This window comes from Protopterus annectens, chromosome 10.part0 (assembly GCF_019279795.1).
Source record: "Protopterus annectens isolate FY-2018-M chromosome 10.part0, PAN1.0, whole genome shotgun sequence".
Taxonomy (NCBI): Eukaryota; Metazoa; Chordata; order Ceratodontiformes; family Protopteridae; genus Protopterus; species Protopterus annectens.
Window position 1 is genome coordinate 1,177,430,728 of NC_056744.1, and position 12,474 is coordinate 1,177,443,201.

At 40.1% G+C, this 12,474-nt stretch overlaps 1 protein-coding gene across 2 annotated transcripts in view; it reads left to right on the forward strand.

Moving 5' to 3' along the window:
- Window positions 1–11,473, forward strand: part of LOC122813545 (tudor domain-containing protein 5-like) — a 981,502-nt gene extending 970,029 nt beyond the window's left edge. For both annotated transcript variants that reach the window (XM_044085920.1, XM_044085921.1), the window contains one exon: window positions 8,805–11,473. In XM_044085920.1, coding sequence (XP_043941855.1) covers window positions 8,805–9,007 — 203 coding nt within the window. In that variant the 3' untranslated portion in view covers window positions 9,008–11,473. The remainder of the gene's footprint in view (window positions 1–8,804) is intronic.
- The last annotated feature ends 1,001 nt before the right edge of the window (window positions 11,474–12,474 follow it).

The window sequence follows — 12,474 nt, forward strand, 5'->3', positions numbered from 1 at the left end:
AATATGCTGATAAATATATAAAAAATTAAGCATATGAGATTTGGGGGACATAAATTGAAAGGTGAATATTTAGTATAGCACACAGTGATTGAAACTGCAAATTCATTTTAGGACCTGGGTATATGGGTAGATCCAGCTTTGAGTTTCTTTTAATCACATCAACTAATTGGTTAAGGATAGTTATAGAACTATAGGTGACATAAAATTATATAGTCTGGGAAATCAGAAATGATGAAGTCATTGTTTGTTAGTTACATTGACCCAAACTTGAGTATGGAATAACAATATGGAAATCTTATAAGAGAATTAACATGAGTTAACTGGAAACGGTTTAGTTAAAATATACTAGGGCATCCATGGATTGAAAACTTAAGTTATTATGAGAGACTAAAATACTCTGAACTTGTACAGTGTCTCATACAGATATTTAAGTGAAGACCTTCTTCAGGTATGTAGGGCATTTACAGAAAACTACCTCTGAGAATGTTTGGGGTTATCAAAAAGTAGTAGAGAATCATCAGACAACCTATGTAGAATATTCTATAGAAATGAGAATTGTACTAATTGGTTCTATGAGAAAGCAGTTGATGCATGGAGTAGATAACCAACTTACATTAAAGCAAGCAGGAGATTAGATATTTTTAAGAACAGCCTTGACGCTTATTATGGGAACAATTGCTTTGGTATATTGGCAGTCTAAAAGGGCATTAATGCCCATGCCTGAAATATTTGTAGGTATGTTTATAAGAATCACAAGGTTTTTCCATGAAGTCTAGCTTCAAGGGGAGTAAATGTGTGGAGCTGGAGTAGTTTGTAGAGTTGGGATCCAAACAGTAGGTTAAATCTTTGTTTTATGGGAAGCCATTTGACTTTTCCTCTGGTGATAAAGTGATGATCACAGAAAGGTGTTTGTAATGAATTGGCAGATGCTATTAGAGATAGTCTGGAGTGTAGCAGTGTTTTTCTTGGAGGCAGAAACAAAAATTGGGAGCCCATATTCAAGTTGAGAAAGGGAAACTCTTTTACCAGTGGCTGCTCTGGCTGGTTGGGATAGAAAACCAAAAAGTTTGCAAGCAAAAGGCACAATTCAACAATGAAATGATAAAAAGGATCCAAAACACGAATGAAGGCGAAATGAGCTTTATGTACAAGCGCTTTAGTCTAGAAAAGACTTCGTCAGATACATAAAACACAGGTGCTACAGAATGCTTATATAATACCTCGTGCAACATCCAATTAAACTTTTAAAAAAACATGTTACAATTCACACAGAACAAAAAATCTATGTATATGATGATATCTAAATATAATAATAAATTACTTTTAACCCTAACCAGGAACAAAACATAGGCATGAATGAAAATCTGAATCATCCCTAAAATAAAATAGTATTAAACCCTAGCTGTTTTGGCTAGCAAAACTGGTTTAATACTAACATTATTATATTTTCTAGATGAAAGCGCTTGTACATAAAGCTCATTTCGCCTTCATTCGTGGTTTGGATCCTTTTTATCATTTTATTGTTGGTTGGGATAGAAAAGGGGAGATAGTTTTGTCCCAGAAGAGGAGGGAGTTTATTTTGGCTATCACTTTGTCTATGTGGAAATGGAAGCTTAGTGACTGATCAAGCCATAGTCCTAGGCATTTGAATGGGGAAGGTGTCTCTGTTACATGGTTATGTAGGTCAGAGATATTTAAAGAGTCAGGTGATTGGTACATTTTCTGTGGATTTCCAAAAAGCATAGTTTTGGTCTTGGTGGGGCTGAGAAGTAGTTTATGGTAAGTCTGACTGAAGTTGACATTGAATGTTGGTGTGAGAATGACCTTATTGGTAAATGACCACATCAATTGGGAGATGGTGGAGGTCACAAGGAAGTTTGTTAATGAATATGGAGAAGAGGCGAGGGGCAGTAATGGATCCTTGTAGTACACCTTTGGTAATAGGTACAAATTGTGATTGGGGGATACTATTTTAACTCTGAAATGTATAGCTTGAGGAAGTATTTAAACCAGGAAGCGGCATATGGACTAATACCCATGTCAGGTTTTTTTTTTTTTTTAAAGATTTAGACAGTGAGGTCAAATGCAGGTCTTATAATAGGGCACCTCTAAGGAGACCACTTTCAGAGTTTAGCAGGATGTCATCTTTTAGGGACCAAAGTGCTGTCATAGTACTTTGTCCAGGCCAGAATCCATGTTTGGAGGAGAGCAGGTGGTACTGCTGGATATAGAGTCAGACGTTGGGTGGTGGATCTCACCTTTATCCCGGAACCCACTCTGTGGACCTCGACTCAATTGGAGCTGACCCATGGGACCGTGACTTGGCTGCCAGCTCCAGAATCCCTAGTTCGGCAACAATTTTTTCCATGGCTCTGTCTACGGTTCTGGTTGCTCTTACAGTTTCGAGTCCTCTCACGGCTCCTTCTCTGGAGGCGGGCTCATTGGGGTGGGGTGTGACCCTGGTTCCAAGGTTGTCTTTCTCTGTTCTGGGTTCCCATCCCTCTTCAGGTAGGCCTACCTTTCAGATTATGGAGAGAGCACTCACCTCAGCAGGGTCAAAGTAGGCACCTACTCCGTCAGAATGTCGCATCTATATATCCTCTGACTCGCAGCTGTCACAATTTACTACATTGGTTCAGTGGGCATGATGGCAGCAAGACACCCTACTGCAGGGTACTCTCTCTTAGGAGTCCTCCTCAGACCTTCCTCTTGAGGAGCTATCCCCATAAGAGATTGTGCATGCAAGAGGAAGCGTGTTGATTCTCCAGAAGAATCTGTCACTGAGGATACATATTACGATGAAGCGGAAGGGTGGTCCCCTTGGTCACCCTCTGAAGATGTCTCCTTCGGAGACATCCTAGAAATCTTAAAGCAGAGGGGCGACTGGAAGCCCACCAACCCTTCTGAGGGATCTGTCTTCGTGCAGGCTTTCCATGCCCGACCTTCTACTTCCTGGGTGACCCCGCCTCTAGATAAGTTAGTCAAGCTCAGCCTGCAGTGTGCTTGGAAGGCACCTGACACTATAAAGCCAATCCCCCAGAGTCTTGACAAAATTCTCTCTGCCCCAGAGGATCAACCCCACTGGTCCAAGGGTTTAGCGGTAGATGCTATGGTGGTGGTGGTGGAGGCCACAAAGAAGGAACTCGCAGAGGAGAGTCCTGTTGTCCATTCTCCAAACTGAGAGTCTCAGATGTTGGACAGATTAGGGAAGCGGGTATGTGCTTCAACAAACTTTGCCATACGGTCGTTGAATGTCTTGGCACATTTCACCCATCTTCAAATGGACCAGATCACTGAGCTCTCAGGGACTCTAGCAGGAGCAGTGTCTGATGAGGTACATGATAAGGTTGCCTCCCAGTGAGTGTAGAATCCATCTCTAACTTGTCCATGCAGTTGATTGCAAATACAACCAAAGGGATGGCCAGAGCAGCAGGTGCAGACGTTGTCTTGAGACATCACACCTGGATGCCCTTGTGTGATTTCACAGACCCGTTCAAATCTTCCTTTGTTAATGCTTCGGTTGATGCTACCTCGTTGTTTGGCCCAAAAGTTAAAGACACATTAACCAGGTATGAGAAGGATGGAAGGACCCTTTCTGTTGTGGGCATACGTTTCTCCACTCCTCAGTGACCCGATTCCAGGAATCAGAGGGGTGGAAAGATAATGTTCAGAAAGTCTCAAGGGCCTTTTTGGGACATGTGGTGAATTTTCTTCCTGGGGCAGAGGGGGGAACTCATCAGGAAGACACCCCTCCTGTGGCCGAGGGGGCCCACGTAATCAGGGCTCCAGAGATTCTTTCTCTGGGCAACCATATCAGTGTTCCTGAGGAGTGGCCCGATTGCTTACCTCTGGAGGCAGTCAGGGGAAGATTCTCTCTGCACCACTTAGCCTGGCATTCAATAATGTCAGATTCCTGGATGCACAAGATAATTACCAGAGGTTACCATATCCCTTCCATCTTTATCCAATGCCACAAAGGCAAATCCCCAATGTTCCACCCAGTCAGAGGGATGCAGCAGCTCAAGAAATTCAAAAGCTGCTTGAAAAAAAGTCATCCAAACAGTCCCACCAGACCAAATAGGATCTGGATTTCACTCAAGATTCTTTTTAGAGCCAAAAGAGATGGGGGACTGGAGGCTGATTCTCAACATCGGTATTTTGAACAAGTTTGTTCAACAGACAAAATTCTAGAGGGTCACGGTTCAGTCTAGCCTTCTGTTTTTGGAGAAAGATGATTGGATGTGCTGGATAGATCTTCAGGATGTGTATTACCACATAAAAATGGACAAGCACACCAGAAGATACCTCCACTTCTGGCTGGGAGCCAGTCATTACCAATTTCGCTCACTGCCCTTTGGTGTCACCACAGCCCCCAGGGTGTTCACCAAATGTATGACAGTGGTAGCAACTCATCTAAGGCTGCAAGGATTCCAGGAGTTTCCTTAGTTAGACAATAGGCTCCTTACCACCCCCACCAGGCATCTACTGCTTCACACCATATACTGCATTTTAGAGCTGGCAGAGTTTTTAGACATTTCAGTAAACAAAGAAAAGTCAAAACTGGTACCCACTCAAAACATAGAATTAATCGAAGTAACTTTCAAGATGAGATCCTGTGTGGCTGCTCTGCCTCTTCACAGATTACAAAGTTTAAGGTCACGGCTCCAAGTGATACTCTCTCAAGACATATTCACAACTCACTTAGTCTTACAACTATTAGTGTCAATGGCAGTGACAATCACCCTAGTTCCCCTAGCGAGGTACCACATGAGGCTGCTTCATTGTCTCCTTGGGCCACAGTGGTCTCTGTTAACACATCCGATATCTTATCCAATCCGCATAACCAATCGATGCAAGCAGGCTCTGAATTGGTAGATGAATCCAGAAGAGGAGTTATGGAATCGCCTCTTTTCACCCCCTCAGCCCAAGACCGTAGTGATCTTGGACACATCCCTGATGGGGTGGGGTGGGGTGGGGGTCATTTTTAGGAAAAGACAGTCCAAGGCACTTGGTCTCCCTCAGAGACCAATTTGCATATCAATGTCAAAGAACTGAGGGTGGTGCTTTTAGTGTTGCAAGCATTCCAAGCTGCCCTCCCATTGGGGACATTTGATATCCAGTCAGACAACATATCAGTTGTCTGGTACATCAACAAACACTGAGGAACCAGATTTTATCCACTATGTCAGGAAGCATTGAGAGTATGGCAGTGGGCGTTCGCCTCCAAGCACTTTCTAATAACAATGCACATTCTGGGGAATTCCAATATGATTGCGGACAAACTGAGCAGATGTATTCACCTGCCTCTTGAGTGGTCTTTCAATCCCATTGTAGCGGCAGAGATCTTTCGTCTATGTGGTCAGCCTCACAGTGATCTGTTTGCATCACCCACAAACCACAAATGCAGCAGCTACTTTGCCCTAATCCCCCCTCAGGGGGAGTCCCTGAGGGATGCTCTTCTGCACGATTGGCCCCTGGGAGTTTTTGAAGAAAGCCCAACGGTTGAGAAGCAAAGTGATCCTCATTGCACCTTATTGGCCCCATCAAGTCTGGTTCCTTTTTCTGTGGCCTCACCTAGGTCACCATCCATGGACTCTGGACCCAACACCGGGACTGTTGTACCATCTGTAGGGGCTGGTCCATTCCAACCTACAAAGTCTCAAGCTAGCTGCTTGGTACCTCCACTTCCAGTAATTGCCAGGCAGAATAATCTATCTTCCCCAGTATAAAAGATACTTCTGGCTTCTAATAAACCATCCACCAGGAAATTTTATCTTAGTAAATGTAACAGATTTGTGATCTGGTTTCAAGGAGAAGGAGTTGACCCTTTTTCAGCCTCGATTAATAAGGTGTTATAATATTTATCAACTTTACTCCAATCAGGAGCCTCAGCTTCCACTATTAGAATTCATTTAGCTGCCATTTCAAATTTCCACAATGGCTTTGATGACTTTTCCCTGATATCTTGTGGCCTTTGCAAAACCTTCCTAAAGAGAGTTATGCATTTGAAACCACCTTTTAAAGAGCCCATTGAACCTTGGAATTTGACATTAGTCTTACAAATTTGATTCGTCAACCCTTTGAGCCACGAGCCACCTGTGATATCAAATTTTTATCTTGGAACACCTTATTCCTGGTAGCCATCACTTCAGCCAGGAGAGTATCAGAATTGTAGGCATTGTGTGCAAAACACCCATATATCATTTTTCTTAAAGAGAGAGTATCCCTTAGGATTAACCCCTCTTTTCTATCCAAAATTGTCTCCGACTCAAACACTAACCAACCCATTGACCTGCCAGGTTTCTTCCCAAAATTTTCAAACAAAGGAGAATATTGTTTGCATTTTTTGGATGTACACAGACAATTACGTTTTTACCTAGATAGAACAAAATCACTTATGAAATTGGACCAATTGTTCCTGTCCTTTTCAGGTACTTGACTAGGCAAAGCAGTTTCCAAAGTCACTATCGAAATGGTTGAGAAATTGCATCACCTTTGTTTATGATCAGAATAAAATAAATATCAGCCAAAGTCAAGGTTCATTCTACTACATCATTTCCACATCAGTGGCCTTTCATTATAGAGCTTCCATGGATGACTTTTGTGCAGCAGCTAACTTAGGCTATCCTTCATACCTTTATCACTTATTACAAATCGGACATGATCTCCAGGGGAAGAGCATCATTTGGCTCTTTGGTGCTCAGGAATATCCTTCCATAGGGCCTCTCGGGACACAAAGTAGCTAGGGACTCTGTCCCAACTGTCATGAATGAATGAAGATTGACAACATCAGATAAAGAAGTTATGTTCTTACCATAACGTTCCATCTGTGTTGTCAATCTTCATTCATTCTTGACATCCCACCCATCTACCCTCTCCAAAGACTCCTGAAGTTTTGGAACTAGTCCTGGTTTTCCCGTAGGGCAGTTGCTCAGACAAAGCTTCCACTTTTTATTTCTATGAGCAAAACTTGATCTGAAGGGAAGGGAAGAGGGGCACTATGGGGGTAGCCTTAGCTCAAGAGTTTTTGGCTGGCACAAGCTTGTTATATCAGCTGAGTCAGTTCCAAGGACAGAACCAAAACCCAACTGTCAAGAATCAATGAAGCTCGACAACACAGATGGAATGTTATGGTAAGAGCATAACTTCTTTTATGACAGCAAAGCAATGTATGTTTTTCCACCACTTTAATGTATCTATTGAGATAGAAGTGCTTTAAAATAGAGTCAAGCAAAGAGCAGCCACAGAGATAGCTCCTGCCTTAACATGGATATAAAAAAGAAAAATCTAGAAGTGTAAAACACTAAGCACAATTGTTAGGATAAGTTGGAAATGCACCATAAGGTTTTCTGTTTTTGGTTGCTTTTCCTTTGCTAAAGTGCCTGTGTCAAGTCTTTGGGTATAATCCACAGCACAGCTGATGTTGACTTACAGTGTGAGTACAGATTCAGGTAACTTGACAAAGAAGTTAAATGCTATAAAAGTAAGCACGGAGGAATGACCATGGCTTCCCCCTTCTAAACCATCTGGCCTGCCAGATCTGAAATTCCTGTTCTTGAAAATATTTTTATCAAGCCTTTGTACTTCTTCGTTCTTCCATAAAGACAGCATAATTCTTAGCACAGACATGTCGTTTATGCAGAAAGTCATCACAAAATCAGATTTTAGCCAATCTGCCTGTTTTTTCTGAATTTTCTAACAGAAATTAATATCTTATTCATTGTTTGGATGTTCACAGGCAACTCAGATTTTTTTGTGGACAAATTTAAATTTATTTGCAGCAGTGACCAGTTGGCATCAATTTGTAAAATCTAGACCTGGTAAGAAATTTTTTTATGCACACACTTTCCAGAAGGTTAGCTAATTGTATTGAATTCTGATCCAACAAAGGTGGAAATTCTATTCTTGTAGTGGGCATAGCACATTCCATTAGAGAAATAACTACTTCTCATGCCTTTTTTTTGTAATGCCATTATTGATGACATTTGAGCAGCTGAAAACTGCTCTTCATAGAACAGCCTTTTAAGGTGGAAATTATTTCCAGATCCAGATATTCCTTCAGGGTTACTACTGTCCATTGTACATTCTCATGATGGTGGCCAACTTTGGAATATTAGCTGCTGTTCTGGAGGGTACCAAAGACGGACCTAGGTTATAAACATACTTTAGAGATAGATATGTAAGAAGATCTGTTTTTAGTAATGTCCATAATGTGTCTTATTCAGCATTTTCTCTCTTCTTTCCTCTGTCATTTTCTTCTTCGTTCCTGAGCTCAGTGCTATAACAGAATAACTAGAGATTGAGAGCTGTGGAATGCATCATGGGAAGGGAGAAACATCCAGGTAGTTTGTGAAAGTTTCATCTGCTGAGTAGTCCTAATGCTTGCTGCATCATTAGAGGTTAACAAATGTGGACCTTATTGCATATCAAGTTTTGTACTTGTATAACTTCTATTTAAACATCACTTAGATTAGTGTGGAAAATGAAACATTCTTTAGTCACTATATTTGAAATGCTGAATATAAAGTAAACGTGTACAGCATGCTTAATAGGTGTGCTGTAATGAAAATGTATAGATGTAAAGGATGGCTTATAAACTGGCTTGTTGTCCTTATGCTTAGATTCCTTCTGGTTGTCTGGACTGAAATTGATGATGTAAGAAACTTAGTGGGTTGAGTTATTTTCTTACCCTCTCATGTTTTAACTGGCTTTTGTAAGTCTCCACCTAGCTTAAGATTGTATGCGCTTTAACCATACAGAATGCTTACAATGCGTCAGTGATTTGTTTTTTATTCCTTTTTTAGATCACCACTTGATCACAGAAAAGGAGAGAGAGAGGTCATCATCCATTACCCTTCAGACCCACTGTAGCTCTGCCCAGGGAGGCACAGGGCTTCTAAATGTTCCACGCAGCTCCACTAAGGTGGCTTTGGGTCCTTCTGCACGTATGGCCATGGGTACTGGACTTCTGAACTGGACACCGTGGTTCAAAAAGACCAACATGTAAATAAAGATTTACGTAGTCTGTAGACGAGCATTGAGAATGATACTGCCCATTTTCTCTGTATTGGACAATGGAGTACTGATACTGATATAGTGGAGGCAAATTATGCTATTTTGTAATACTACACAATGAATATCCTTTGAGTCAATCATTGTCAAACTATATTCTGTCAAGGGATGTTACAGCTAACCCCAGCTGAGTGAAAGCAGTCTTGTTGAATGAAGACTACATTGTTGTTTGGGATAAAAACATTATATACTAATGTGCAAAGCAAAGTAATGCAACATTATATTAATTTATTCATCTAAGGTATTGTGTGTTGCCTATTAGGACATTTCCAATGCTGTATCACCCTTGCAATCCAAGAGTGTTTTTTGCAACAAGGGAATTGAACTTTTCCATGATATCCGAGTTGATTGTGCAAAGTAGAGGGTTGTATAAAACAGAGTCCTCTGTATGCATGTAAATGGGGCTGCATTGTTACAGGGAACACTTTATTTTGGAAGCAGCCTTTGCTCAACAAGACTAGATTCATTCAGTATGGTTAATCAACATTTGAAACGATGTTTGATAAATTACATTGCAATGTATCCTTCGTGAACCATCTTTATGTTCACCATCCATGCAGTATTTTGTGTTCCTTCTTTGAAGATGGCTGTGAAGGGTAAATTAGTATTAATTTGCAGTACTGTGTTATCAGAAAACAGGTACTTCCACCAGAACATCTTCTATACTTCATTTTTTTTTTCTTAGAGTGTGCTGTACATGTTTAATTGACAAACAAGTGTTATGGGAAATGCCCAGAAACTGAAAAGCACTCACAAAAAAATTAGTTTAAGTCTAGCATAGACACGACTTAAAGTATTACCCGTCAAAGCCAGTAGATAAAAGGTAGTGTGTGTACAGTATTTCAGCAACAGTAGTTTTTATTTGTCCTTACTAGTTTTGAATCATACATTTTGAAATGTGTTCTGCTCCTTTATAAGTAACAGAGTTTAAAATATGTTATTTTCTTTTTAAGACAAAAAATATTTGAAGTGTTTCTTGTGTAGTTCTTCCAGGCTGGAAATTTCAGACATTGTGTAAATGCATGTATGTTTGTGTTTTGTGTGTGCGTGTGTGTGTGTAAGAAACACAAATACAGGCACATACACACCTGTCATCAGAAACAACCCCCCCCCACACTTTCTTTAAATAAAGACCACAGTATCACTTAAATGTAGTGCTCCAGTCATAGGTTGTAGATTTTTTGTTTTTCTTTATACTACCGTTTTATTATATGGTTTGAGAAATGAAAATATAATACCGTTTTATTTTATTATGTCATATGTTTTGCTTTTGGAAGGTAGTGAAAGTTGGTCTTAATAGGCAGCCATATAGTTTTTGTATTGCTTCTTGTGACCAGTAGCAGATTTTGTGTGAGCAATGTTCTCAGCCTCTGATAGTTAGGACTACATTCCATTAATCTCTTCATGTTAACACAGACACAGCAATAATGTTTCAATTCATCTTAGCAGGCCTGTGGATGTTACCCTTTTATATACAATGATAAAAAAGAGACATTAGCTTAGAAATATTTGACAGCATTAGGGAATTGTCCTGTTATTAGTGCAGCAGAAAATATGCATTTTTAACTACTGAATACTAGAATTCAACAGTCACACACTTATTACACTAGTTAGTATTTTGTTGGAAACCCCCAAAAAATACTGTTGCTTCATTCATATTTTGAGTTGCTAATTGTATGTGGGACTTCTGCTGCTGTTGCGATCTGTTGAGAGACTTATTTGCTTAGGAGTAATGGTAACACTCATTCACCATCTGGACCTGCTTTGGAGGGATCTGTTTTGAATTCTGCCTAACGTAAATAAATAATAGCAGCAAAGTTCTATCCTGTTTGTTGACTTTCTAGACTTCTGAGCCTTATGTATACACTGTACACTTGCTTGGTTGCTAGCTTTATGTGGAAGATATTATGAAAATGTCATATCTTTTATTAATAGTGTGACAAGTACTAACATATGGTGTTATCACTCAAAATGTGTTCCTTAGTAAATCTTTTTCAAATCTAGAAAGAAATGTATTTGTACCAAGGGTCTGCATTCAGTATTCTGACGGCATGGGCAGTAAGAGAGTTAACATGCTTACTTCTGCATTACTTTTCTTGGAACATTAAGGGATTTATTCACATATTGGTTTGAAAATTTGAAAACTGTTACTGGAGTGGAAAAAGCCACCATATGAACCACAATGCATTATGACACATCAATGTCATACCATCTGTGTGAAAAAAAATGTGCATTTTAAGTACAATTGCTGTCCCCAAAACAAATGTTTAAGGAAAGTATTGTTCACTCTGGTAGATTTGTTTGAATAAATTTAAGTAACTGCAAAATGAGCAGTGTTAAAAACATTTTTTTATGTATAACAAGATGGTCTGGAGTGACATAAGCCAAAATAAAGATATTTACAGAACTAAAAATGTATTTTGTGTCTCTGATATAGTACAGTACAAATATGAAATGTAATAAAAAAGACAAGAGGAGAGAATCCTTTAAGTGGCATAGATTAACACAAATATTGATGAAAAGAAGTATGAATTTGAGCAGAAAACAGTAAAATATCTTTGTCTTAATATTGATTTTTTTCCAGATAAACCAAAAGGAATAAAACCGGAGTGCCTTACTCTCCATATTGCACTGATCTATGGGTACATAATGTGCAGATATAAAAAGTTGAAAAATTGAATGTTTGTGTTTCACTGTTGCAGTCATCACATTTGGGTTATCTGCTTGCAGTAGCCCTCAGTCGGCCTGATTATCAAAGTCTTGGGTCCTTCATCGGTTGCTGTCTCATCTTCTGTGACATCAGGTAGTCAGGGGTATAAAGCATGCAGCCAACGCCATTACATCAGTGTTTCTTGCCGTGTGGTGCCCGAAGCAGAAGCAGTTCACAAGTGCCAATCGGCCAACTCCTGAAATTTTAATTTTCAAGTTTCAGAACCGAAGTCTTCAACTAAAGCTAAGTACCCTGTTGAGGAAACTTTTTCTTGCTCTAAACCGATGTCAGTAAAAGTCAATAATTGTATTTCTTGTGGAAAGCAAATACCTCATAAAGATTTTCATTTGTACTGTATTCCTTGCCTAGGCCCTGACCATGATGTACCTCGCTGTCGGTTTTGTGCCTTATTTAAGCAACGAACTATCCGTCATCGGTATATTTACGCTTCTAAATATTTTGGTACTCAGTTCAGTTATCCAGGTATGTCTTTGGTTATCCATCTGACTACCAACATTCCGAAAAAAATGCAAAGATAAAGACAGAGACAGCCCGCCTAGGTCCAAAGCTGCCGACGATGCTTTTCCTAAGCCAGTCGCCAGTTCGCCGGTACTCAGTGAGGCACTTTCACAGCCCCTGATACCTGCTACTTCAGATTCGCAGGCCTCTCCTGAGACCCATTCGGAGTCCGC